At 34.0% G+C, this 26,475-nt stretch overlaps 1 protein-coding gene across 7 annotated transcripts; it reads left to right on the plus strand.

The window, feature by feature from the left end:
* The first annotated feature begins 582 nt into the window (after nt 1–582).
* LOC110033357 (splicing factor U2af small subunit B-like) lies at nt 583–25,059 on the plus strand. Of its 7 annotated transcripts, XR_002294935.1 has the most exons (8): nt 583–975; nt 11,474–11,560; nt 11,646–11,727; nt 11,876–12,002; nt 12,079–12,497; nt 12,615–12,625; nt 19,514–19,611; nt 24,728–25,059. XR_002294935.1 is itself a non-coding variant. In XM_020737299.1 (7 exons), the coding sequence occupies exons 1-5, from the start codon at nt 739–741 to the stop codon at nt 12,479–12,481; spliced, it is 936 nt and encodes a 311-aa protein (XP_020592958.1). In that variant the 5' UTR covers nt 583–738; the 3' UTR covers nt 12,482–12,497; nt 12,615–12,628; nt 24,728–25,059. The 7 variants fall into 7 exon arrangements, 6 of the variants coding, with proteins under 6 accessions (XP_020592958.1, XP_020592956.1, XP_020592954.1 ...); XM_020737299.1 differs by lacking the exon at nt 19,514–19,611 and having other exon boundaries at nt 12,615–12,628; XM_020737297.1 differs by lacking the exon at nt 19,514–19,611.
* The last annotated feature ends 1,416 nt before the right edge of the window (nt 25,060–26,475 follow it).

Here is a 26,475-nt window from a genome sequence, read left to right on the forward strand (position 1 = left end):
TTAATTAATTAATTAATTAATTAATTAATTAATTAATTAATTAATTAATTAATTAATTAATTTTTTAATTTATACACACAACACTCACATCGTTAATATCATGTAAAAAATATCACAATTGTAATTTTTAAAAAGTGCAATACACTTTTTCCTACACATGCTTAAAACATCAAAGTGATATGTATATAAATATAGAAATTTTATATTGAGATATGCATGTAAATATATACGTAGAAAAATCAAACATAATAACTATTGACCCAAATCCAACCTCAATCATAAATAGGTAGAAAAATCAAACACGAGATCGAATCACTATTCTTTAACATATACATAATAACTATTCAGGCCAAAGTTGAATTAAATTTGAGTCAATTTTGAATAGATATTGGGTTAATTTTAGATTAACAGATCAGTTTCAAGCCAATTTCTGATTAGCCGGTGAGCTTCCAATTAAATTCCATTTTGCGCATTAGAATTTCTAACCTGAATCTGATTAAAACATTATTCGGTTAACCTGAACTCAAACATTTTTGAGCTATGCGCTCTTGTGTTGGGATGCTAGATTTATTAAGATTAAAAATTGTGAGGTATTTTATGTAAACTTCTTTCGAATTTGTGCAGCCTCCGAGTCCCGCACTCACAATTCCATTCTTCCATCCTTGCGACTTTACCCGAAAACTCCTAAACTTGCAGCGATCTTCTCGTTTTTCAATCAATCCTTAGGGTTTCGAAGCGATGGCAGAGCATTTGGCATCAATTTTCGGGACGGAAAAGGATCGTGTGAATTGCCCCTTTTACTTTAAGATCGGGGCCTGCCGGCATGGGGATCGGTGTTCTAGGCTACACACCCGGCCGAGCATCAGCCCAACACTACTCCTTTCTAACATGTACCAGCGTCCCGACATGATTACCACAGGCGTCGATCCGCAGGCCCAAGCGATGGATCCTCGCAAGATCCAGGAGCACTTTGAGGTCAAACCCTAGCAAATTGTGCACCTCATTACTATATATTTGTTTTTATTGTTCTTTATATTCTGTATCATAAACTATTAAATTTGTTGTATTTTCCTAAATGGATACATGTTTTCCATTTTAAAACAACTAATGATGGGATCTTACTAACATATGATTACTTCTTGTAATCTATCGAGCTAGAGCATCGGTCAGTAGTTACAGCATGTTTATAAATCCACAAGCAAGGAAAATGTTAATATGTAGTATGTTAACTGAGAATCTTCGCGGGAAACACCATGATAAATTCAACCAACAAATATTCGTTCTTATTAGATAATAGTAGTTAGCCAGGGAAGGCGTCGTGGATAAATTGATGAGGAAATGGATGAAGAGATTGGCGTAAGATTTAGTCATGGAAAGGTAAAGAAAGGTCGGATGTGGCTAGCGAACTCCAAGACCTTTGGGATTAGGACCTAATATGAACCTAACTAGTCGTTTGTTCATGGATGCAAAAATTGAAGTGATAGAACGAAGAAGAATATGAGAAGAGCAAGGGTGCTGGCGCAAGTATGAAAGAACTTAAGATTGGGGAGGTTTTCTCTTGTTTTTTTCTTCCATGTTCGGTTCCCAATCAATGCATGTAACCATTTCCTAGAAAGCGAGTGCCTCCATATTCTATCCTAGCGCTGTGAAATCTAATAATTAGGATTTAATGTTAATAAAAAATCTTTGCAAAATCTAAATTAGAACTTTATATACGTTTGATTTGGAGTCTATTTTTGAGGTGCTTACAAAATCTAAATTGTTTATCCTGAGGATGAATTTGGTTGTAGATTTGGTTTCACGTTAGACATTTGGACAAAATGGTTCATCATTTTTGTGATGTCCCAAAATTCATTCTTACCCTTCACTTTATTTTGTTATTATATTGGCCTTTAATTTTTATTCATTTCAAAACCCTATTTGCGAGCGAAATCCTTCTGCATCTTGTAGATAGAGTGGAGAATAACTTGCAAGGGTGAACTAAGCATGCTTTCATCCTTTGTCAACCCAGTGAGATGTTGACAAAGAAGTTAAAGCTATCGAGTAGCATACATGAGGAGCCATGATGTGTACCTTCTAGTTCTCTTTATGGTGTTTACATGTAAAATTTGATTTGTTGCATAAATTTTTGGAATCTTATTTCCCTATTAATATATTTGATTTTTCCATTCCTAGATAAACCAACATATTATTTTGAAAATGGCCCATGAGGGGAAATTTGCATAAAAAACAAATTAGGATTCAATCAATTTTGATGTAGAAATATGTCATGTGTTTGAAGAAGAATCTTGGTCCTTGTGTTTGAGCTTATTTAATTTTTTTTTCATTTATTTTTTTATTGATTCAATTTTCAATTTAGTAATGATTTTTTTTCTTAATACATCAAAATAATTCAATTAGGTTATTTGAATTATCCTATTTTAGAGCTCAAGTTTATTTCTGGGTATACCCCTCGTACTTAGCACTTGTAATTTCTTACAACACATGTTAAGTGCCAGGACTAGGGTTGTAATTGAGCCGAGTCAAGCTGAGTATATCATAGTTCAGACTTGACTTTGTATAATTATAAGTTGTTCATGTTCGCCTTGAGCTTGTGTCGAGCTTTCATATATTGTTTAAACGTGACTTCTTCAATGTTTGAATTTGATTTGTACTTGATTTGCTTACGATAAGTGAATGAGTATTTAAATGAGCTAAAAATTCAAACACGCATCTTGATTTTTATATAAAAAAATCAATAAATAATTTTATAAATATGATCGTACTTATTAATCTATTGATTATAAACTTTTAACCTTACAATATCTTAAATCTTGTTTCTCCTCCATTTTGTCCTAAATCACTCACTTATGGTCTGTTTAGTAGAATGACTTATATAGCATTTAAGCATGATTTAACCAAAAATTTACCAAGCAACTAAAAACGACAACTTTAAAATTTACATGAACTTAAATCCTGTTTTTCCTCCTTTTTGCTCTAAATTAATTAAGTAGCACTAACAAGATTTTAACCTAAATCCTACCAATCAACAGAAAAGACAAAATAAAGCACTAAAGGACCTTAAATCCCATTTCTTTGTCATTTTTTCTTAAATCCTGGATATTTTCTAAACAACAAAATGACAACTTTAAACCATACAAGATCTTAAATTCCTTTTCTCCTCCTTTCTGACTTAAATCTTGAATATAGTAGATGAAATTTCAAAGAAAATTTATAGTATTTAAAGATGTTAAAGCATGTGAAGTGGGATGCGAAGAAGCATGAGAAATATAAGGGTTAATCAGGTGGTACTTAGGAGCATAGTGGAAAGGGGAGACGTACCAAAGACTAGGGTTTCTGAGTTCCTTGCATGCTACAATCCCATCATTGCCTTTGTTACTTGCTCGACCAAGAGATTCAGAGTTTCGTATGCTTCGGGCGAAATGAGAGACGAAACTGTGAGAGGCTGGAGGGAAAGTGAGGTTTTCTGGGGTTTAAAGTTAATTTTAAGGAGCATTTCATACACATCGCACAAGTTTTATGTATTGTCACTTCTAACACCTAAAATTTAATAAAATACATGTATGATTAATAATTATATATTAATAAAATAAATATCTAATTAATAATTAATCTAAAAGTATTATTGATATTAATATATTACTATTAAATATATAATTAAATAAAATCTAGTTAATTAAATTTTATTTCAATAATTTATCATATGTTATACGAGTTATTATAGAGCTTAATATCGAGTATTATTGAGCTTCATATCGAATATTTAACAGACTACTTATTGAACAACAAACGAGTTTGCTCGTGAACGAAAATGAACAAGTTCGACTGTGCTCATGGTTAGTTTATTTAAGCTTCGTGCTTTTAAAAAATTTTCTAGCTTTTTTATTTACTAATTTGAGCGAACATGATTGAGTCTTAAACGAGCTGAGTTCGAGTTTTTCATTGAGTGCATTGGTTCATTTACAACCCTAGCCATGACCAAATAAATAAAAATAGCTCGAGTTAATACTTAAAATAGCATTTCAATTGGAGGTCTTCGTTATAGAGATTGTATAATTTTCTTTTTCTATTATTTTTTTCTTATTTATATGCTTACACACATGTATGCTTACACTCACATTGAGTGCATGCACACATGCACATACACACACCATCCATATACACAAGCACACGCTCACCCACTTTTGCAAGCAAGCACCCACACACACGTGCATTCACATAGATGTATGCATGCATTACAATATGTCCACTAATGCCCATCTCTCTAATTTTTCAAATGTCAAGGTTTGTAGCTACTTGAGACTCAATGTCAACTCTTGCTATAAATACATGCCACCTTCACTTAAAACCCACATTGCCCAACTTCAAACCGGCACTCTGCCATTAACCCAGTGCATCAACCACCTTGCTGAAGAAGTTAGTTGTTATTGACACCAACAATTTCACTGTGGAAATCTCGCATGCTCATCCAACCATTCTTCAAAGGATTGTTGTTGATTTGGCAATTAACTTTTCTGCTACAGCTCCTGTCCTTATCAGCCAAAGGTCGTCAACCTCCAATCTTAGGAGCACTCTGCAGAGAAGCTGTTTGATTCCTAGTTATTGGGCTCCTCTATTTCATCATTTCAAGAATCCATCTTCAATGCAGTCATTCAACGTTGGGTCAAATTCTCTTCGTTGTTAGTGCCCTCAATCTCCATTTGTTGGTTTAAGTCTGCATTGCCGCTGCCTAGCTACTCATTCAGCTCGGTTGGCGCTGGAGCACCTCTTATCATCATCAGCCTCTGCTGACTCTTCTACTAAGCTAATATGATAACATTCCAAGATGGTTTCATTGACCTTCTCATTTTGGACAATAGACATATTTTCATACCATTTTGGCCTTCATTTTTATCAATCAATAAAGGTGATCGAGGGACTTAGATTTAAGAAGTAAAAAAGTAGAAATTGAGACTTGGTTCAACACCGCATTTATGAAACAAATTAGTTGGTTTAACATCAAAATGGCTTAATTATTGACTAAATCAGCTAAGTACCAAATTTTGGACAAATCAATGCACTGCATTATCTGAGCAATCCGCAAGTCTTTTCTGTTTTATGGGTTTTTTCAGAAAACCTGCATGCAAAATTAGGTGTATTAACATTGATCACCTGAATGATAAACCCATTTTCAGATTATCAATAAAAATCTTAGGTTCTTCCATTCCATTTATTTTTTATTATTTTTTGACAATAGTTGAGAGGTTTCTGCTTAGCCACCTTTATGCAGTCTGCTAGCAACAAGGTAATTTCTTGTTGGTGCCATCAAAATGTCTTATTGTTCTTCATTATTTTTTTTTTCATTTAATATGAGGAGTGGAGGAAGAGTAATTTGGGCTTCATTTTTAAGAAAAAGGGGATGCACAAGAGTGTGTAAATTTTAGAGGAATTAAGTTGATGTGTCATACTTTAAAATTATGGGAGAGGGTAATTGAGCATAGTTTAAGACGCATTACAAAGTTTTCTTATAATCAATTTGGATTTATGCCGGGCAGGTCTACCATGAAAGCTATACATTTATTGAGAGGTTTGATGGAGAAGTTCAGAGATAATAAGGAGAATCTACATTTGATTTTTATTGATATAGAAAAAGCTTACGATAAGGTTCCAAGAGATATCCTTTGGAGAGTTCTTGAGAAGAAAGGTGTTGATATGACTTATATTCAAGTCACTAAGGATATGTATACTAGATCTGTTACTTGTGTTCAAACTGTAGGAGAATTGACCAAATATTTTCCTATATTTGTTGGATTACATCAGGGAACGACTTTAAGCCCATATCCTTTTGCTTTAGTTATGGATGGTTTTATTGGACATCTACAGAAGGATGTACCTTGGTGTATGCTTTTTGCTGATGATATCCTTCTCGTGGATAAAACGAGAGAAAAAACTCAGGAAAAAACTTGAATTATGGAGGTCTACATTGGAGTCTAAAGGCCTTCATTTAAGTAGAACTAAAACTGAATACATGGAATGTAATTTTAGTAGTAGTAACTCTAGTGACAGAAGTGTGACTTTGGGTGATCAAATTATTAAAAGGTGTGAATGATTTAAATATCTTGGGTATGTTGTTCAAAGCGATGGTGATATAGATGGGGATGTTAATAGTGGAATTCAAGTTGGTTGGTTGAAGTGTAGGAATCCTTCGGGCCTTTTGTGTGATAGAAAAGTATTGCTTAGACTGAAAGGAAAATTTTATAAGACGGTGGTGAGACATGCAATGCTCTATGGCGCTGAATGTTGGCCTTTAAAAGAGAAGCATAATAATAAGTTAAGTGTTGCCGAGATGAGAATGATTAGGTGGATGAGTGGCTTTACACTTAGAGACAAAATGCGAAATGAATATATCTGTGATAGGGTTGGTGTAGCTCCTGTGACGGACAAAATTAGAGAAAGTTATCTTAGATGGTTTGATCACATTAAACGTCGACCGTCTGATGATCCGATTAGGAGAGTAGATATTTTAGATTCGACTTGCGTTAAGAAAGGCAAAGGTAGACCTAGGAAGACTTGGGCTTATTGTATAAAAAATGATCTTAATTTACCAGAACTAAATGAAAATATGACACTAAATAGGATGCAATGGACAAAAATGATTCATGTAGCCGACCCCACGTAGTGGGATTAAGGCTTTGTTGTTGTATTTAATATCTTAGCTAGAAATGTTAAAATCCTTTTGTCCATGAAACTTTAGCAACTTTTTCATGTGGTATCTACGATCATGGGTGGCATCTTATTTAAGTTGGAATTTCATAGAAAATTTTGGTATTGTTTGTACATAGCCCACTGTAAAGGGGGTGATAGGGATGCTATTGATGTCTTCTGTTGATCCTAAAAAAGGTGGACATGCATGGAGTGCAGAGCAGTTAGGCTTGTTGTGTTCTCTACACATGCTAAAAACTACGCTAGCTGGATCTTCCGCCCTAGGCTTTACGGGGATAGAAAACACACCGTTGTAAATTGATAGATGGGTAATTGGGACATGGTGGCCCACCTTATAAACTGAGAAGGTCAAGCACAAGTTGCACTTTCTGCATAGATTCTACGGTTGAATGCTCACCCTCTTATGAATATAAGGCGAGCAATGTTGTGCGATGAAGAGGGAGAAGAGATAAGGAGGGAGTAGAGTTTGACTTGAGGATAGCTCCCTTATACCTTGAGAAACATGTATCGTGACACCAAAACAGCAAGGATTTGTTGCCTTTTCCTAGTCCTTCTATGGTTTATGAAGGATAAATTATGCTCTTTGAGTCCCACAGGCAATACATGGCTAATCTCCCCTTGGGAGAGTGGACGTACTTGGGTAGAGAACTTAGGAATGAGAAAGGCCAGCATAAAAAATCATTTCTAACATCTAGTTTGTTTCAGGGCATGGATCATCATTTGGATGCTGGATTAAGCTTCTTTTTGCTTGCTTGTATTGAATTATTTGATTTATATTTGTTTATTTGAGTTCAACATAATTTATTTTGAGCCCATGTTAACCTTTTTGCCTTACTGTACCTAGCTTTTGCATGTTTTGACCTAATATTACCCCAATTTACTTATTTTAATTATGTTGATTTGACCTAGATTAAGTTTGATTATGGTTGAATTGGTACAGGTTCTGGCCCAATGCATATATGGGCGTTACTTGTGGCATGAATAAGCACTCATGGTCACTTCTGCATAGAAATAATCATTGGTCAACAAAAACTCTCAACACATGATTTGCTATTATCATTCATGGGTGGATGCTTTTCTTTTTTAGTTGGGTGTTGTTGGTCGTCTAAATATTGACATAGTGGTTATTAGACCTAACAAGTGTGCTCGCTTTTGGCGATCTCTTGAATATAGATGGGGTGACAACTAAGATAATGGGCATGAATGAGAAGAAAGGTTTATGAACAATTATTGTTCCTGATTTAATTTTCTCTTTCATAAGAAGATAATATTCTAGGGCTTGTGCACTTGAAATAAAAAAAAAAGGTGCTCAAATGATCTGGATGTTTTAAAATTTTCTCATTGTATTGCTACCTCTTAGCCAAGTCATATCGACAACAATAATAACAACAAACCTTTATCCCACTAAGTGGGGTTGACTGAATCATTTTTCTCCATTGCGTTCTATTGAGTGTCATATTTTCATTTAATTGTAATAACTTAAGATTTTTTTTTTATACAATATGCCCAAGTTTTCTTAGGTCTACCTTATAAGTTAAATCTAAAACATCTACTCTCCTAACAGGATCATCAGATTGTTGACGTTTAATGAGACAAAACCATCTAAGATGATTCTCTCTAATCTTGTGTGTCACTGGAACTACACTAAGCCTATCATGGATATATTCATTTCACATTTTGTCTCTAAGTGTCAAGCCACTCATCCACCTAAGCATTCTCATCTGAACAACACTTAACAACTTTGCTTTGAGCTTCTCTTTTAAAGGCCAAAATTTTGCGCCATAGAGCATTGCAGTTGCAGGTCTCACCATTGTCTTTATAAAATTTTCCTTTCAATCTAAGTAGTACTTTTCAATCATTCGTCCACTTCAACTTACTAACTGGAATTCTACTAATAACATCCTCATCTATATCACCATCACGTTGAACAATATACCAGAAATCTGAAATGTTCACACCTTTTAATGATTTGATCATTTATAGTTACAATACTGCCACTAGAGCTATCACTATTAAAAGTACATTCCATGTATTCGGTTTTAGTTCTACTTAAATGAAAGCTTTTAGACTCCAATGTTGATCTCTTTAATTGAAGTTTTTCCTGAACTATTTTTCTAGTCTTATCCTCAAGAAGGATATCATCAGCGAAAAACATACACTAAGGTACATCTATCTGTAAATGTCCAATAAGAGTATCCATAACTGAATAAAAAAGATATGGGTTTTAAGCCGATCCCTGATGTAATTCAATTGAAATAAAAAAATACTTGATCAATCCTCTTTTTGTTTATACACAAGTAACTACTCTAGTATACATATCTTTAATGACTTGAATATAAGTCATTATCAACTTTTTTCTTCTCTAAAACTCTCCAAAGGACTTCTCTTGGAATCTTATCGTAAGTTTTTCTAAATCAATACAAATCATTTGTAGAGATCCTCTTTAATCTCTCTGTACTTCTCCATCAAATCTCTTAACAAATTTATAGCTTCATTAGTAGACCTGCCCGACATAAATCCAAATTGATTATGAGAAACCTTTTTATCACGTCTTAACCTATGTTCAATTACCGTCTCCCATAATTTTAAAGTATGCCACATCCACTTAATTTCTTTATAATTTGCCTACTCTTGCACATCTTATTTATTCTTACAAATTTGGACTGAAATACTTCTTTTTAGTTTATAGAATAACATTAAAGAGTTTAGTAAACCAAGAAACTTCCAAATTTCCTAAATATTTTCACATTTCAATTGGGATATCATCAGATCCTACTGATTTTCACCCTTGGTTTTCTTTAAAGCCCTCTAAATTTCTTTTTTAATAATGCGACAATAAAAATATAACATTTTATTATTATTAACGATATTAAGATAAATAAAGTCGATCGTATTTTTAGAAATTTCATTAAAAATTTTATTAAAACATCTCACCCACCTATGTTGAAATGAAAAATATTTTTTGATTTTCATCTTTAATATACTTTACTTGAATTAAATTTTTACTTTTCTTTTGTCTTTGTTTGTCTATTTTTTTAAATATATTTTTTACCTCTTTAGTATCTAATCATATGTAAAAAATATTAAAAGCAGAATTTTAAGCGTCACAAATTATTTTCTTAGACTCTCTATGACAACCTTATATTTTTCCCAATTCTTTAAGCTTTACATTTAAACCAATTTTTATAACACAACTTAAATTTTATCTTTTTTTTTGCATATGATTATTCTTTTACAAACTAATTTTATTTATACAAATTTTTTTCTTTTGATTCTCCAAGTATATTTTTTATTACCTATTTGATAATGTTTGTTAATTTATCCCATATAAAATTAATTTTTTCATGAGCATCCCAAATCTTGAAGTCTTGAAGCTTACTCATAAAAATAATTTTATTTATCTTTTAGGTGCTCCCATCTAATTCTATAGGAATGATTTCTCGTTATCTTACAACTTCTAATCTTAAAATAACTAATAATTGGTGTTGAGTACTTAAATTTACATTTTGAATGATCTTAGAAAATTTACACTCGGAGGATTTTTTGCTCATTAGAAAATAATCAATTTGTGCTTTTTTAGATCCATTTTTATAAGTAATAATATGCTCATATCTTTTCTTAAACAAAATCTTAATAATAACAAAATCATACGCTAAAGCAAAATCTAATATGGTTCTATCTTCTTCATTAATCACTCTAAAACCGTAGCAACCATGAATATTTTTAAAATCTTGTGCCATTCTGCCAACATGTCTATTTGAATCTCCTCTAATACAAACTGTTTCTTCAAGAGATATTATTTGTATTAATTCTTATAGGTCATTCCAGGATTTTTCTTTTGAACCTATATCTAAGTCTACTTGAGGAGCATAAGCACTTGTAATATTAAATCTTAATATCAACCATAATCTTTAGGGCTATAATTCTATCTCCAATTTTTTTAATTTTTACAACATTATCTTTCAAACATTTATCTATAATTGCACTTACACCATTTTTAGTGTGACTACTGCTTGAATACTAATGTTTAAAACATAAGCTATTAATCTCTTTAACATTTTCTCCAACTCATTTAGTTTCTTGAGTACATAAGGTATTTATCTTCCTCTAAAGCGTAATATTAAATACTTCTATTAATTTATTTGTGAAAGTACTTATACTCCAATATCCTATCATAATATTAGTTTCATGGACTAACTTCTTTACCCGCATCCGTTCGGATTGTGGGAACTCTTGCTTATTTGACACTACACAGGTGCAGGTATAACGACCCTTGCACACTTTTTACTGTATTCAGGCCATACAACGCGTTACTTTCATGAGATGCCCTAGCATTTATACAAGGATTTAAAGGATTCATGTTTATGATTTTTCGATAAATTTTATGTTGGTTTTTGATTACATAACGCAATCCTCCACTTTTTATATCTGGGGCTTGGGAGCCAGCAATGGCAGTGTTAGCCAAATCATCTCATACAGGGAAAAGCTAAGCTCCTTTTATTTGGAATGGTCAATGTTAGATCTCATGGGATCTATCTACTAGGCTAGTAGGCAAATGAATGAAAATATATTAATACAACATAAATAAGTCTCTTAAAATTTATATACTTTACATATCCATATCGATATTATAAGATGATGCTATATGGTTACAATTTAACGAAGATTATTTTTTACCCTCTCCGTGTATTTCCTGTTATCTTTTGTATGTAAGGCATTTTGGACTGCTTTCTGCTAGCTTGATTTGATAATTAGGTATGATTGTGTACAGAATTTCTACGAGGATCTATTTGAAGAGCTGAGTAAATATGGTGTACTTGAGAGCCTGAATGTATGTGACAATCTCGCTGATCATATGGTAATAAGCGTATCAAATGACTCTTTCTTATCATATGTTTGCAAACATTTTGTTCGGTATTTCATTCTTCTAGCTTAATTTGCAGGTAGGTAATGTTTATGTGCAGTTTAGAGAGGAAGAGCACGCTGCTAATGCAGTTCGTAATCTGACTGGCAGGTTTTATGCAGGTCATTCTCATTTTCCTCAACTGTTTTTTTCCTTTTATAGCATGGAGGCATTGCTGTGGTCCATCTCTTTATTTACATTCTTAGATTAAAATATGCAGCCTACGATGTGTGTGTGTGTGTATTTTTCTGACCGAGTGCCTTGTTGCAGGTCGTCCAATTATTGTTGATTTCTCTCCAGTTACTGATTTCCGTGAGGCTACCTGTAGGCAGTACGAAGAGAACACTTGTAACAGGGGTGGTTACTGCAACTTCATGCATTTGAAGAAGATTAGCAGGTATATGCATGCAAGCTTATTGTATATGCAAGCCTATTGTATTTTCTCCTCTAGCTTAGATGGATGATCATGTCAGGGAATTAAGGCGACAGTTGTTTGGGAGATCTCATCGGAGGCATAGCAGAAGTCGTAGCAGGAGTCATAGTCCTCATAGACACCGGAGCTATGAAGATCGCAGAAGGCACCCATATGATGATAGGGATCGGCAACATGATGATCGAGGGAGGCGACCTAGGAGCAGAAGCCCTGCTCATAGGAGAGGACGCAGTAGGAGCCCGGGGGGGAGAAAGAATAGGAGCCCGGTTAGGGAAGGAAGTGCTGAAAGGAGGGCAAAAATTGAGCAATGGAACAGGGAAAGGGAGCAGGCAGAACAGGCTAACAAGGCCAACAATGCCTACATCCATGGCAGCAATGGATCCCGTCATAATGGTGGGAACAATAATGGGCAGCCATATGAAAATCATGATGATTATTACTGAAGCATGTGTTTTTCAGGTTTGGCCATCTTTCCTTTTGGGGTGTTTTATTTTGTTGGGGGTGGTGGGGGTTTTGTTTGCAAAGCCGGCTATCAAAATAAAGATGGCTTACTACAGTCCATTTTCCACTGTGCAGGTGGTGTGCAGGTGGTGTGTACTGTGCTGTGGATTTTAATGTCCTTTTGTTTTGTTTACAACTTTCTTTCCATTGTCAGTTACATTTTCTAGAATTTTAATGCATGGCCTTTCTTTTCTTCCTTCTTTTAGAAATATAGATAATTAGCCAAAGATTTTGACCTTTTCAATTTTCTTTTTTTAAAATGTTTTAATCTTTTTTCTTTCAAACATATTTTCTTTGAATTGCATGATATATTTCTTTCCCAACACTAGGGGAAAACAATTTCCTGAAGGTTCTAAGGTCTTATTTATATTCAGCTTGAGTGACGTACAGTCTATTACTTTCAGGTTCTGCATATATTGGAGGATGATCTTATTGTATTAAATGGATGTACGCATTAGCTTTTTGTGAGAAAAGATTATGCCTAACAAAAACATTTGCATGATTGTCCGTGTCATATTAAACATAATAAACTAATGTGGGCTCTGAAAATTTGACCACCTCCACCTTCCTCGAAATATAAAGAAAAAATGAAAATGAGGACGCGGGAGTTTACTAAGAGGTTTCGGGTCAAATTTTTCATAAGACAGATGAGATAGTAGATAAGACACTGCCCAGAGATTTCTCTCTCATTTTGTGAGGACATTAAGATATGGCGTTTGATCATCCATAGGCGCAAGCCCGTATGACTAATTACCCCTTTTGATGATGAGAGTGTACTTTGATTAAGCTAGTCATTAGCCACTAAGTATTCAAACTTAGTATACGATAGGAACAAATTTGAAACTTTAAAATGATGAAATTATCATTGTTTGCTTAAAAGCGGATGTTGGGGAAGTTATGAAGAACACTATTAAGATCTTATGGTTCCATCATCCTGGGCTGTAATTGTCCTCAGTCTACTTAGTCAGTGGAGGCAATCGATTCAACCTGACAAAAAGATCTTTGTCAGCAACCATATGTTGCTAAGTCCAAGGGAACCTTGTAGACCTTGAATGAATATTTGTCTAATGAGACTAATCTAGGTCAACTTTTGCTTATAAAGGGTTTTATGTTATATCAAGTATACCCTATGATTCATAACTTAAAAGGGAAAACTATCATTGAAAAACATACGAACTACAACCGTGATCGTAATATAATTTTCATTTAGCGACAAATTATTTGGCCAAAGGACTCAGTTTGTAGCTACTTTTTTGTGGTACTATTTGACAACAAAATGATACGGTCCGATGACTCGGACCATGTCCTGACTGACACAAAATTAAATTGAGAATGAATTTAACATTTTGTTTGATATGACATTGACTATATTTGAGTTTGAGTCAACATTAGATATGTCCAACCAGCAAACTATTGCTGAGGGTGGGTGAATTTTACTTTAAAATTTTAAGTGATTAATTTCACTTAGATAACTTGAATTTTATAATTAAAATATTAATTATATAAATGAACCTTTTCGGTATAGTTGTGTAATAAATATGCTCATCATTGAGGAATTTAATTATTTGATTTGATTAGTCGATCCTGCTTTTATAAGATCAAATGTATAATATATATCATTTGAGTTTTGAAAAAAACTTTGAGATTTGATTTTGAAAATATACTCCTCCAGTTAATATTACTATTAAAATATCACTATTAACACGACTATCATTGAGAATAATTATTCCTTAAATTTCAATTAAAGTACTAGTCACGTTGAATCCAATTCTTGTGAGGATGATCATACTACTATATTGGAGCTTTTGTTAACTTCAGTCTCGATATTGAAGAGGTTAGATTGGGGGCTCACTCTTGTCAACTATGGTCTTTGTAGGGAGAAGGATTGGACTTTGGCGAAGTTGGACTTATTGCCTGACCTTATAAGTAGGGCGACCTTCTCAAAAGTATGCATAGTTAACATTTGTCAAATTGATATTTAAAAATGAGATTTTTGGAAAGGTTAAAAATGCATGCATGCTTAATGCAAATTTAATTTTAGCGTCAACATTACAATTGACTTGCGTAACATTCTCAGACGCTTTAGTTTAAGAATTAAAAAGATTGATTGGGCACATGCGATCATTTTGAACTTTTTTTATGTCACGCACAACGTTCTTGGACTTTATGATTGAGCGTTGAACACGTTGGTTAGAGCACATACTGGTGTTTTATGCTTGTTTACTTGGGATGATTTTTAAGAGACTTTATTATTTTTTAAAAGTGTGTTATTGTTAAGTTTTGTGCAAATATTTTTCTTTTAAGCTTTCAGTTTCATCTTTTGTTCGTTCGTGTAATTGGGGTTGTTGATCCGGTTGTGAGAGTATGTTACATTTTGCCCAAAATCTTCTAGTGAAATTCCTTTTGCCTGCTTGTGCAGTTGGACTGTGGATCCGATGGTGTTTAAGTATCTTATGGTCTTATTCTGTGTTTATGATAATATATTATTTTTGTATTTAGCCTTTATTTTAATAATCAAATAACCACATATTTTAATCGAGCTTGTTGACGAGTCATCGAGTCCATGTATGTCTTATGCATATTTTATTTATACTCAATTTTGTTCTTTTTCTAGATGATTTATATAATAATTTCAATCCTCCATCTATAGTTCAAATAAATTATCATTTGTGATCTGATTTTGCGTAATTGAGGTTGTGGATTTGAGTTTATGTAATCCTCAATTTATAGTTCATGCTTTTATTTTTGTCTGAGTTCAAATAAATTATCCTCTAGGAATGGCATTCAGACAATAATCTGGCAGCATTTAGACAGCCTCGCCGCATCATCTCTGCTTGGGAGGGCTGTATCGTGAAGCTGAGACCTTCCTACGATGCTTGAAAAAATATGCATAGCAGACACTGTGGCCTAAGGATCTTCAAAACACACCATGCTTAAAAAAGCTTTTATGGGGCTTCGTGTACCTGCCTAAAAATAATAACTCACAGAGGGAGCCATTTCCGCCGCATCAATATGACCCGTTTGGTCTTTAACCCACCACACTTATAAAAGCATTTATGAGGCTTGAATCACCTACAAAGAAAGATCATAATATTAACAGGTTTTTCCTTTTCGGACCAGGACAACGTGCCGAGCACTTTTTTTTTTTTTTTTCTTGAGCCAAGATTCCCCTCATTTTCTTTGCACTGGTTTGAGCTTTCTAGATCTTTCAAATACCAAACCAATTGCCACATGTCAGTCATCAAGAGTATATCCACCAACTCAAATAGCTTCAATTTTTATTTTCAATGGTTTCATGTTGCTCAGCTTTTCATACCTGTTATCTGGATCATCGTCAAGCTCTTTATTAATGTCTAACTCTGCAAAATCCTTAGCTGCTGTTTGAATGTGTGCTTGTGCTCCTATGAAGGTCTTTTAAATTTCAATTTCTTGCCTCGAACATCTTGGCACTGAGCTTTTCTGCCTCCTTGTATTGTTTCAGCTTCAGCTTGCTGGCTGCATTGTTAAGATTGCAGGGTAATTTTCAATGCCTTGGACTGCTTCTTCTCCTCTTCACTGAATGAGCTATCGTACTTTAGCCCCCTTCTCTTATCTCTTTTAGTCTTTAGCATATTTTCCTACTTTAAATAATGAATTTCCTTCTTCCTTCTTCCTTCTTTCTTTTTGGCAGCGGCTTCAATCGTCTCTGAGCTATTGATATCCCGTGGCTCTGTCTTTTTGACGAAGGACACAAGCTTCTCTTCATAAATGACACTTTGCTAGTGGAGTTTGAGCGAGGTTGAGAAACCAAAGAATTGAATGAGGGAGCTTGTGGCTGGTCTATTTGAAGGAGACAAAGATGTGGAGCAAAGGGGAGGAGAATCGAGAGTGAGGTGAGGCAAGGGTTGCTGATTCGTGCAATAATGAAGCCGAAGCTGTAGTGTGATGTCTTGTTGGCGGCAGTGATGAGTATTTGGCTAGTGGTTCGTGTGAGAGGAGACGGGTTGTGACTGAGTAAGAGAAGATGGGATTGATGAGGAGCGGGGGTGAATGTGGGTAGAGTAGAGAGATTTGTGGCAGATTAAGTGTGAGGAAGTAATGAAAAATCGAGAGACAGGGGCTTCTGGGTGAGGCTCGCTGGTGTTAGGGCTGCTTATTGGAGGGAGACTTCACCGGCTGGAGAAATGGAAGCTCGGGTTAGTTGGAGGTCTGTGGGCCTGCATGCAGGGTTGCCAACGGCGGAGAGAGAGACCGAGCCTTCGATTTCCTTGCGTGTGAAGTGAAGGAAAGAGAGGGGCTGGGTTATGTGGAAGAAAAAAATAAGGTAGATCTATTCCTCAAATTTGTTTTAGATTTTTGACTTGGGAACAATTGGGGCTTCAAATCATTAAGCCCAAATATATGTTTTTATTTAATACCACCGTTAGATATATTATTTCAAATTCATTTTAGATTTTTGAATTGATTGCAGGTAGAAATACTCACTTTCAGGACTAGAACTTATCGAATGATCAATTGATCGAGCAATTGTTGTTGTGCTCTTAGTTTAATGTTCTCTTTTCTCAGATTTCTCTTGATGTGCAAGTTGAAATGCACATGTAGATACTTTAGCAAACATCACAGTGGCCTTTGCTTCAACAATGAGAACATCTAAATCATCGAATTGGACAGTGACCATGCATAGTGGGGTTCTTTAAGAGAGTATTCTTGTCTTTAGAGAGCAAGATAACTCCTTATAGTGTCAAACACTATAGTAAATACTAGCAAAAATAATTCTTCAAAATCTCAATCTTAACGTATTTCTTTTCATTGACACTTCTGAAGTTAAACTACCATATCGTTCAACTTATCAACACAAAATTTTGCCACAAGTGGATGTGATCTTCAAACAGGCATGCCTCTTTTCTGAGACCATTTGGTGATAGATCTTTGATTTGAAAATCAAGTATATTCACCAATGCTCAGTTGACAATGTTTGTCTTTCTGTTAGGACTTTGTGATAGCAAACATCTGAATTGAGATTTAAGTGTCATGCACCGATGCACACCATACAAAATTTATTTTGTTATTGGAACCTTTCGACGGTAGATACTTAGATTGATTAAGAGTCATGCTCATTCACCAGATAGAGATTATTTATCTATTGGACCTTTTGATAATAGATTTGTAATAACCGATTTAATAAGTATATAAATAATTAAATCTTGAAAATTATTTGATGGATGTGTCTGTTCGAACACCGTCTCGACATTTCCTTATTAAGAGAAATGTTTCTTTTGAGAATGAACATAGAGACAGGAGCATGATAGGAGTAGTGAGGGAGAGATAGACAATTGGAGAAGCCAAAGAAATAAAGAGACGAAGTTGTGAGGAAGAAGCTTGAGCCCTAATTGAAGAAGAAGAAGAAGAGCAAGAAGAAAAAGGAAGTAAGGGAGAACCAAATCGAACAACTAGGAAGAAAGGGAAGATTGTGCGCTGCTCTGTTAGGTTGCGTTGAGATCACAGTGGAAGAGGAAGAAGAGGCGCAGTGCTCGCTGTTAGATGAAGAAGAAGACCCCAAAACGAGTTCTGCGTGCGTTAGGGCTGTTGAATCGTGCAAAGGAGAAGATGCATAAGATGGCATTTGCGGTGCTTGCTTGTGGGAAGGAGAAGAGGAAGGGATGAGGTTTTTTAACTCCTCGTTGGATCAATATCGTGCCCTTACCGTGCGAAGGTAAGGAGGAAGTCAGATGTTTCGTGCGTGAAGGAGGAGAACCGATCGAGTAAATAGGCGAGATAGGAAGCCTCTGTCGAGCCAGTTGTCACGCATAGAGGAGCAGGAGGAAGAAGGTGCTCGTGCGTGATTAGGGCATTCGACCAAGACATAAGTTGAATTAATACTCTTTTAATTAAATTATTTAATAAAAATTAGACATAAGATATTGTGCAAGTAGAAGGAGGAGACCACTAGTCATGTTTTTCTTCTTGCAGATTCTATCATGGGCATTATTTTGCCATTGCTTGTCCAGCCTCTGGTGTTAGGGGCATTGTGTATTGCGGTTTATATTGGCAGGCGCACTTAGTGGCTACAATGCCTTTAATCAGGAGCACTTAGTGTCTACAATGCCTTTTATTATGTTCTTCTTCCTTTGCATGGCATGGAACTCCTCAAAGCGTAACAACAATAACCTACATTCTAAGAAATATGCCTCAAAGGTGGCCCTTTATGGTAAGATGAAAACTGGCTTCTTCAAAGGTCTACAATACTCACCTAACTCTCAGCAAAGATGGAAGATGTAATTGGCGGTGTGGAGGAGACCAAGAAGCCCCTGGACTAAAGCAAACACTGATGGTAGCTGGAGTAGGGAAGGAGCTGCAGCTGGTAGAGTGTTTAGAGATTGTAATGGTAAATGCCTTTTTTTTAGTTCTTTGTAATGCTGCTAATTTTCTGGACCTTGAAGCTTGGGCAGTATTGCTAGCTATTAAACTGGCTGTTAGGATGAATTGGAGTTTCCTAATTTGTGTGTTGGATTCTCTCTTATTGGTTGACATACTTATGGGTAAAAGTGACACCCCTTGGTACCCTTATTGACAGAATTTTTTGTGGCCTCCAATGTGTCAATGTGGTGTAGACTCATAACTATAGAGAAGGCAATGGTGGTGCTGATTGGCTGGCCAAAGAAGGCGCTATCACTAGAAGAGTTGCAATTGGGAAAATACCTCCTCCTTTGTTTTTACTTTTGCATGGGGATAACTTAGGTTCACTTTATTTCAGGGGTTAGCCCTTGGCATTTTTTTGCAACTTTTTATATATTTTTTGGAATGGAGTGGCATTATAGTTACACACACACACACACACACACACACACACACACACACACACACACACACACACACACACACACACACACACACACACACACACACACACACACTCTATATAAGTTTTTATTTAAGTGTAAGATTTAAGTGCTTTTAATATCAGAATCGAAGATATTAAAGCCTTGAATTTATAGGTGTAAGGTGGCACGAAGTTCCTATATGAGGAAGAGGAAGAATTACGATCGTGAAGTAGAGAGCTGAAGCCTATTGAAACTCTAATATGTGAGTTAAGGTAAATTTTTATATTAGAAATTGTGCATTAGAATTTAATATACATTAAATTGATATATATAGTTAATATATTATATGAAATTAGTTTATTTGAGGTCAATGAGGCTAGCAAGAATATTTTTTTGTGCAAGGGAGGAGATCGATCTGAAATCTTATTAGATAAATGTTAAAGCTTATATTATTATTAAAATTAATGATATAATTAATTAATTTAATGTTTAAAAATTTTTCAAGAAGGAAGTATGGAAGGAGGCTATTTAGATAAGGACTATCAGCAAAACATTCCCCATCCAAATTTTTTTCATTAAGTACTAAATTTGAAAGATGATTAATAGCAGCGGGAAAACTTGAAATGACAATATCTCAGTGATTCGATAAAAAATGTGTAGTAGTTTAGTAATCCCAATCTTCATCAAATGACAACCAAGCATAATTATGATCCTGCACAACATGTATAGGAAAATAGATTTATAATAAAATTTAGGCTCAAGCATTTTGTATGTAGATTTCCAACGTGTTGGAACATCAATGCATGATGCATTTGTTGTGGATAATCCAATTTGCCCTGTGTTCTCTCCATATTTATGTAATTGATCAGTGGATCATTTTATAAAGAATATGGACTCTTTGATATTCTCAATTGTCTTACCAATTTCTTTTGTAACTATCCTGTACCATTAAGTTTAGAATATGAGCAGCACAACAAACATGAAAGAAATCAACAATGGTAAGAAAATCAGACCTTCTAATAAGCAATCTTTTGAGATTTCTAGCAGCAATATTATTCAATGATGCATTATCCAAAGTGATTGTACTTATTTTATTTTGCAAACTGCATTGTAACAAACTTTTTAAAAATAGCTTCAGAAATCACAACTCCACTATGTGGAGGATCTAAATCATTAAAGCTAATGTGCAGCTTCCAATCAGAACTAATATAATGCACATTAAGATATATGTAACAAATCATATGTCTTAATGTCCAAAAATTACTAACCACTACTGATTCTAAATTTCTTTCAAGTTTCTCTTCCCTAATACCATACTTTCATACATTTTTCCTTGATAGCAAATAGGGAAATTTTACGATAATTGGGATTCATTGATTTCATTAAAATATGAAATCATAGATGTTTAACTGTCATGAATGGGTATTCGTGAAGGGCATGAACGGTTATTCGTGAACAATGATCATCTTTGCCACAATATTTTTTATACGGCTATAATCATAAGATGATGAAGCACATAAAGTAGGAAGAGCCTCGGTTTCTTGAATATCCTTTGCTATTGGATCAAAAAGATTTTGCTTCTTCTTACCAACAATTAGATTGTAGTGATTGTCCTTAAATGTCAGCTCATTTGAGATGTAGTGCCTGTTTTTTGTTTCACATAACTCCTTTTTTTATTGACTAATATTTCAGTAAATTGTTGTCATACTTCTGACAGCCTTCTTTTAGTGTTTTTTCCTCTATGGAAGCTATTTCACCTACACTTTCATTTTGGGTAGTTGCTACATCAGCAACACCAATAGGTTGACTCGAACCACTATTAGATTTGCTTTGAGATCTAGTAGTCATTGACTCTAAAAATTTCCAACATTAAGTCAATAAATAATATAAGTTTAAATACAATGTAAAAAAAGGACGCATATGTGGCATATCTTTCCAATAAAACCCTCAGAATAGTTAAAAGAAAGGAACCCAAGCATATTTAACACCTAGAAATTTAATACTTTAAAACTTCCTAGTGTGAAATATATGTATCCAAATAGAAAAATAGATGCTAAAAACTCCAATAACAAAAATCCATCAAGTAGAAAACTAGATGCCAAAAAACCAAAGTAATATATATGTATCCAAAAATCTCAAGAGAAGAAGTGCTACCGTTAAGTCTAGTATATGTAAGTGTGTTTAACATACAACTATACAAGCTAGTTGAAAATCATCATGTATGGTGTAATTATTAAAATAATGCACATGACATACGACTGTGCCATCACTATGATTATGACTTATACCATATATATCAAAATTGATATGTTTCTAACTTGAAAATATGTCAATCATGTATACAAACTAAGCCAAAAAAGCTTTATTTGAAATAAGTGATTTCGGAATCATAAATCAATAGAAGCAGTGATTTCGTGTTTTAATAAACATACAACAGCAAAAGTCCAGTCATCTCGAGTCACATAAATCAGGAATAATGGACAAACTAGAGAACAAAGGCAACATAGATATTTGAAAACTAAACTCATTCTCTATTGAGATCATCATCAATGAATTTACATATATACAACCATATTCCTATGAATCTATATGGCTAAGACCATCATTTTTTTTATTTACATTTATGGCAGCCAATTCTTTCTTATCACCCCACAAATACTATTATTTTAACTTTTAAAAGTATGGAACACATCATTTGATTGATATGTCAGGTGTTTTGTATGTAAATAAACGGGTCTATGTGTTAGATATGTAAGTATATAGGAATATAGTGGTGTGAATGTAAATCTTCCATCAAAGCCTTACACCAACACAAACTTGTACTCGAACATATGTGAGGATATGTATAAAAGGAAAAGTCCCAATTGAGCCGTCTGGAAAAACGTCATATCTAATTGATAAAAACCCATCAAATTGGAAACTAAATGCCAAAAAACTGAAGTCAAATATATGTATCTAGAAATCCAAGAATTAAGATGAAAGGCCATCATCAAGTGTAGTATTTGTAATTGTCTGCTTGAATAATCCAAATATGTTCAGCCATTCCAGTTGCTGTGATTTGTCTGCTTCATATCTATCTGGCAGTTCTATTAGACCTTAAAATAGCATTATATTCGTAAGCGATTTGCTCAGCAGATACATCAAATGCTAAGCTTTTGCAAGAGAAAAATTCCATAATTTTGATATTAATTAGCAGACACAGCAGGTACATGAGCCTGCTTAGTCGAGGATGATCATGGGACTAGCTTGAGTAAAGTAGAATTACACCAAATAGCTTGTTCAACTGAACCTATCCTAGAGTAAACTTAAGACTAGGAACATAACCAGTTAATGTTAATGATCCGCAAGGTTAAGGTTTACTCAACACTCAAGTTCTCATAAAGTTTAACATTCACATGTATTATCTTAACAAGACTTTAAAAAAAATTCAAAAGTTGATCGACTCAACCTTTACCATTCATCTCAGCATTTTAGAGCCTTAATAGTTAAGAGTTAAGACCTTAATAATGCATTTGGTATGATTTTGAAATCATTTGCTATAAAAACACAAAATGCCATAAAAAAATAACTATGAATACAATAAAGCAAACAAAATTTGAGCTGAATCTTAAAAATGGGTAGCTTTTTCTAATAGTCATTTCAGCAATTACTTGATGAAGTGTTAATATCACTACAAAAATATAAATCATGACATAAATCTTGAGAATCCAACTTTTGTTCCTTATACTGACGAACTCGAAACTCAATATATTCATTGCAAATCTCTGAAAATTCATATCCGTTTGAATTAGCAAAAAAATCGAGATTTGCTCTCAAAAGACCATGGAGTAAAATAGTTGCTATGAAGCAAATAAATAAAACAAGAACTATGAAGTAAAATAGCTGTCGTAACTTCAAAAGTCAATATCAATTTGCTTTTCTCAAAGCTTAGTTCTTACGTATTTTTTGTGGTGCGATGCAGTCGAAAGCGAGAGAGAGAGAGAGACTAAATTTTAGACTAAATTTTAGGGGTTCGTTAACCTTACCTTCTGGTGCGGTGCGGGAGATGGGAGAGGAAGAGCAAGAAAGGTAAATCGAAACTAGGGCTTCGAAGCTTCGGGCGGCGTTGAACTATGCGATTGGGGTTTTGGCCTTTTCGGCCTTTTTATTATAAGTGCGATTCGCGAATGTGATTAATATCCACCGTCCATTCAATTTTGATCCGATCCTGATCCGATCTGAGGATGAATTGAGATTGGATCGAAATAAAACCAATTTTTTAACTTGGCTCATAACTCGGCTTAATTATTTCGAGTTGATTTCAATCCAAAGCTAAATTTCGATTTGATTTTCGAGCGATTTACTTCTTGGAGCCAATTTCACAGCCCTACTCGTACAATTAATTTCACAATTCCATGATGTTTTGTGTGTTTTTGAGCATGATTGATCTTGTGGATTAGATATCATGGCCAACAACAAAAGATGGGAAAATTTTACATTGATAATTAGTCCAGCCTTCAGATTTTGTGTAGCTTAGTAATGAGCACATGAAATAAATAGTGCTACAATAGGAAAGTCGATTTAAAATAAATTATATCAAGAAGTCTAAGATCATCTTTGTTTTTGCTCTTTATTTAGAGTTGGAACTTCTACTCTGCGCCATCACAGGCTGTTTATTTGGTTCAGAAAGAATTTAGTCCGGTACCTTGTATTTAGGGCTTTTATCGTGAAATTAGAAATCTTAGGCTTGGTTGTTCTTGCTTTTCACCAAAGGAAATTAAAACTTAAAATTCAAAGATCTTTGGTCAAATGAAAGTTAATTTGGCTGTTTTTTTTTTCTGGGACAGGCATCCAATAAAATTGGAATATTCAACCAAATTGTTAACCATGACGGGCATCAAATCTATTGGATTTGCTTTCTAGTTAGTGTAGGACTAGTTTTGATTGATTTTCATTTTGCACTCACCTGAAAGGCATTCAAACAGTTTGAGATCCGTAATGTTCAAATTTTGATTAAGATATGCTAATAAAAAATCGTCCAGAGTTAAAATTGCTTGTTTTCAGCCAATCAAACTACATAGGCCTTAACGCTTATTTGAACTTCCGGTATTCTTTCTATATTTTTCTGTTGATTCTTCAGCAAAAAAAAGAAATATGATACTTTGAAGCGATTGATTTAAAAGAAACTTTATTAGCCTTCACTCTTTTGAAGTTCTGACCTTTTGATGCACTTTTAATACACTTGGTTGCCTCCACCTCTTGTACAGGTGCTTTCATATCCTGTGTAGATAGCGAACTTAGTTGTCATTTTTGAAGACTCGCTTACTTTTTTTAAAGAGTTTTGCAGGTCCAGGTATCCCTGAGCCTTTGTCGGCCTAATTTTCATGCAGATTAAACGGAATTGTGCAGGTTTTTTGGGCATATGCAGAATGGCTTGAGCAGGAGCGGCAGCCAATGCAGAGCTATCATTTAAGGTTTGCTTTTTCTGATCAAATTAGTCTGTGATATGCTGCTGCCCGGGTTTAAGAACTAAGGATTTGCACCGACAGCTTGTGTTAGTTTTCCATTGAATCTGGACTAATTGTCTTATCTGAACTAGTTTAGTATTTGGGAGAGTTATATGTTTGCTTAGTTTTGTGTCTTTAAACTTTTACATCAACTATCTTTTAACTTTTAATTCAAACTGCTCATATGATGGCGTGTTTGTAGAGAACTTTGTTTCTTAATTTAATCATTACTTTTCGGGGTTGTTTTATGTTCTATTCAGGCTAGATTGTTTAGTTATTTGCAATATCCACTACTATTATGATGATTACCTTTGATATAGAAGTGAGGCGTGCCACATACTTTGCAATGCTGCTGGATTAAATTTGGTTGTTTTTTCAAAGTTTATTAACTTGGAACACCTTAGAAGAGAGCAAATTTTCTGATAACCGGACTAGTGATGTTCGAACTTTTTTGATCTTAAAAGTTGTTTCATATGAATTTGGTTGTGGCATGCTAGACATTACCTTAGGGGCAAATATATAAGGTTTGTTTGTTGATGTTTTGATTTGAAAAAAAATGTTTCGACATATTTCATTAAAATATAATTTTTTTTAAAAAAAATATTTAAAAGTTGAGTGTTTTAAATATTTTCAAGTAATTAAAATAAAATCATATAAAAAATGTATTAAATAAATGTTCTAGAAAATAAAATAAAAAATAAACAAATTTGTTCTCAAGCAAATTAGCTATTTTCATCTCCTTGAGTAGGTTATTTTCAGAAGATTATTAAGAAATTTATAAGTTTTTAAAAATATCTTAGTTGATTTTAACTATTAACTCAAAAGTGGTATTGAAATAAAAATTATGCTGAATATGTTGCGGAAGGCTAAAATATAAAAATTAAAGTTTTTAGTGTCCGATACATAAATACATAGATATTTGAGATTAGAGAGAAAGAGAGCTTTTTTTGATTGCTTAATAATTAAAGTATGAACTTGTAAAATCTGTAATTACATTTTAAATTCATCTCTCAATGGGCTGGGGGCAGAGCTGTACTCTTCTTATGCGCCCTTATCAAGCCCACTCTGAAGGATTCCACTTTGTTTAAGAAATATTTGATCTTCAATAAATAAGCCAAAGTTTTTCATCACTTGCAATGAAGCATAAAAGCTATAAATAAACAAGTGAGAGAATGATGTACTTGGTAAAACCTGAAGCATAATTGATCGAAAAGCTTACGTCAAAAACGTGTTAAATTTTATTTTATTTATGAAATTTAACATTTCTTAAATGAGCATGAAGAGATGGATAAGAAGAATGAACCAAATTATTGCTCATACCATCGGTTGCTTGATACACTATAGAAAAATACTTCGTCTTTAAAGACTGGCTCGAGAGAAACCTTAAAGAAGAAAACATAATAATCACGAAAGAATATTTAAAAGAACCTGAAAAATGTTCTATAAATATGATTTCGGCTGAGCCAATCGCCCCAATCGATCCGTATACTGGAACAGATGGATGGAGTACAACTTGGGACGAACTCAAGAGGGTCCTCAATCAAATACAGGATCCGGCAAAACAATCTTTTGCGTATACCAGTGGGATCGTAATACAAAATAGGAAGAACATGTTAAAGTTTCTAGTGATGGCTGGTAGTAGCTGGAGTC

Source organism: Phalaenopsis equestris, unplaced genomic scaffold, assembly GCF_001263595.1.
Source record: "Phalaenopsis equestris unplaced genomic scaffold, ASM126359v1 Scaffold001146, whole genome shotgun sequence".
NCBI lineage: Eukaryota > Viridiplantae > Streptophyta > Magnoliopsida > Asparagales > Orchidaceae > Phalaenopsis > Phalaenopsis equestris.

What these genes read in the sequence shown, in the direction of transcription:
- LOC110033357 (XM_020737299.1), top strand. Translation starts at nt 739, where the DNA reads ATGGCAGAGCATTTGGCATCAATTTTCGGGACGGAAAAGGATCGTGTG. An exon ending in ACAATCTCGCTGATCATATG is followed by an intron (nt 11,561 to 11,645) that starts GTAATAAGCGTA and finishes CTTAATTTGCAG; the next exon opens with GTAGGTAATGTTTATGTGCA. An exon ending in GACTGGCAGGTTTTATGCAG is followed by an intron (nt 11,728 to 11,875) that starts GTCATTCTCATT and finishes GCCTTGTTGCAG; the next exon opens with GTCGTCCAATTATTGTTGAT.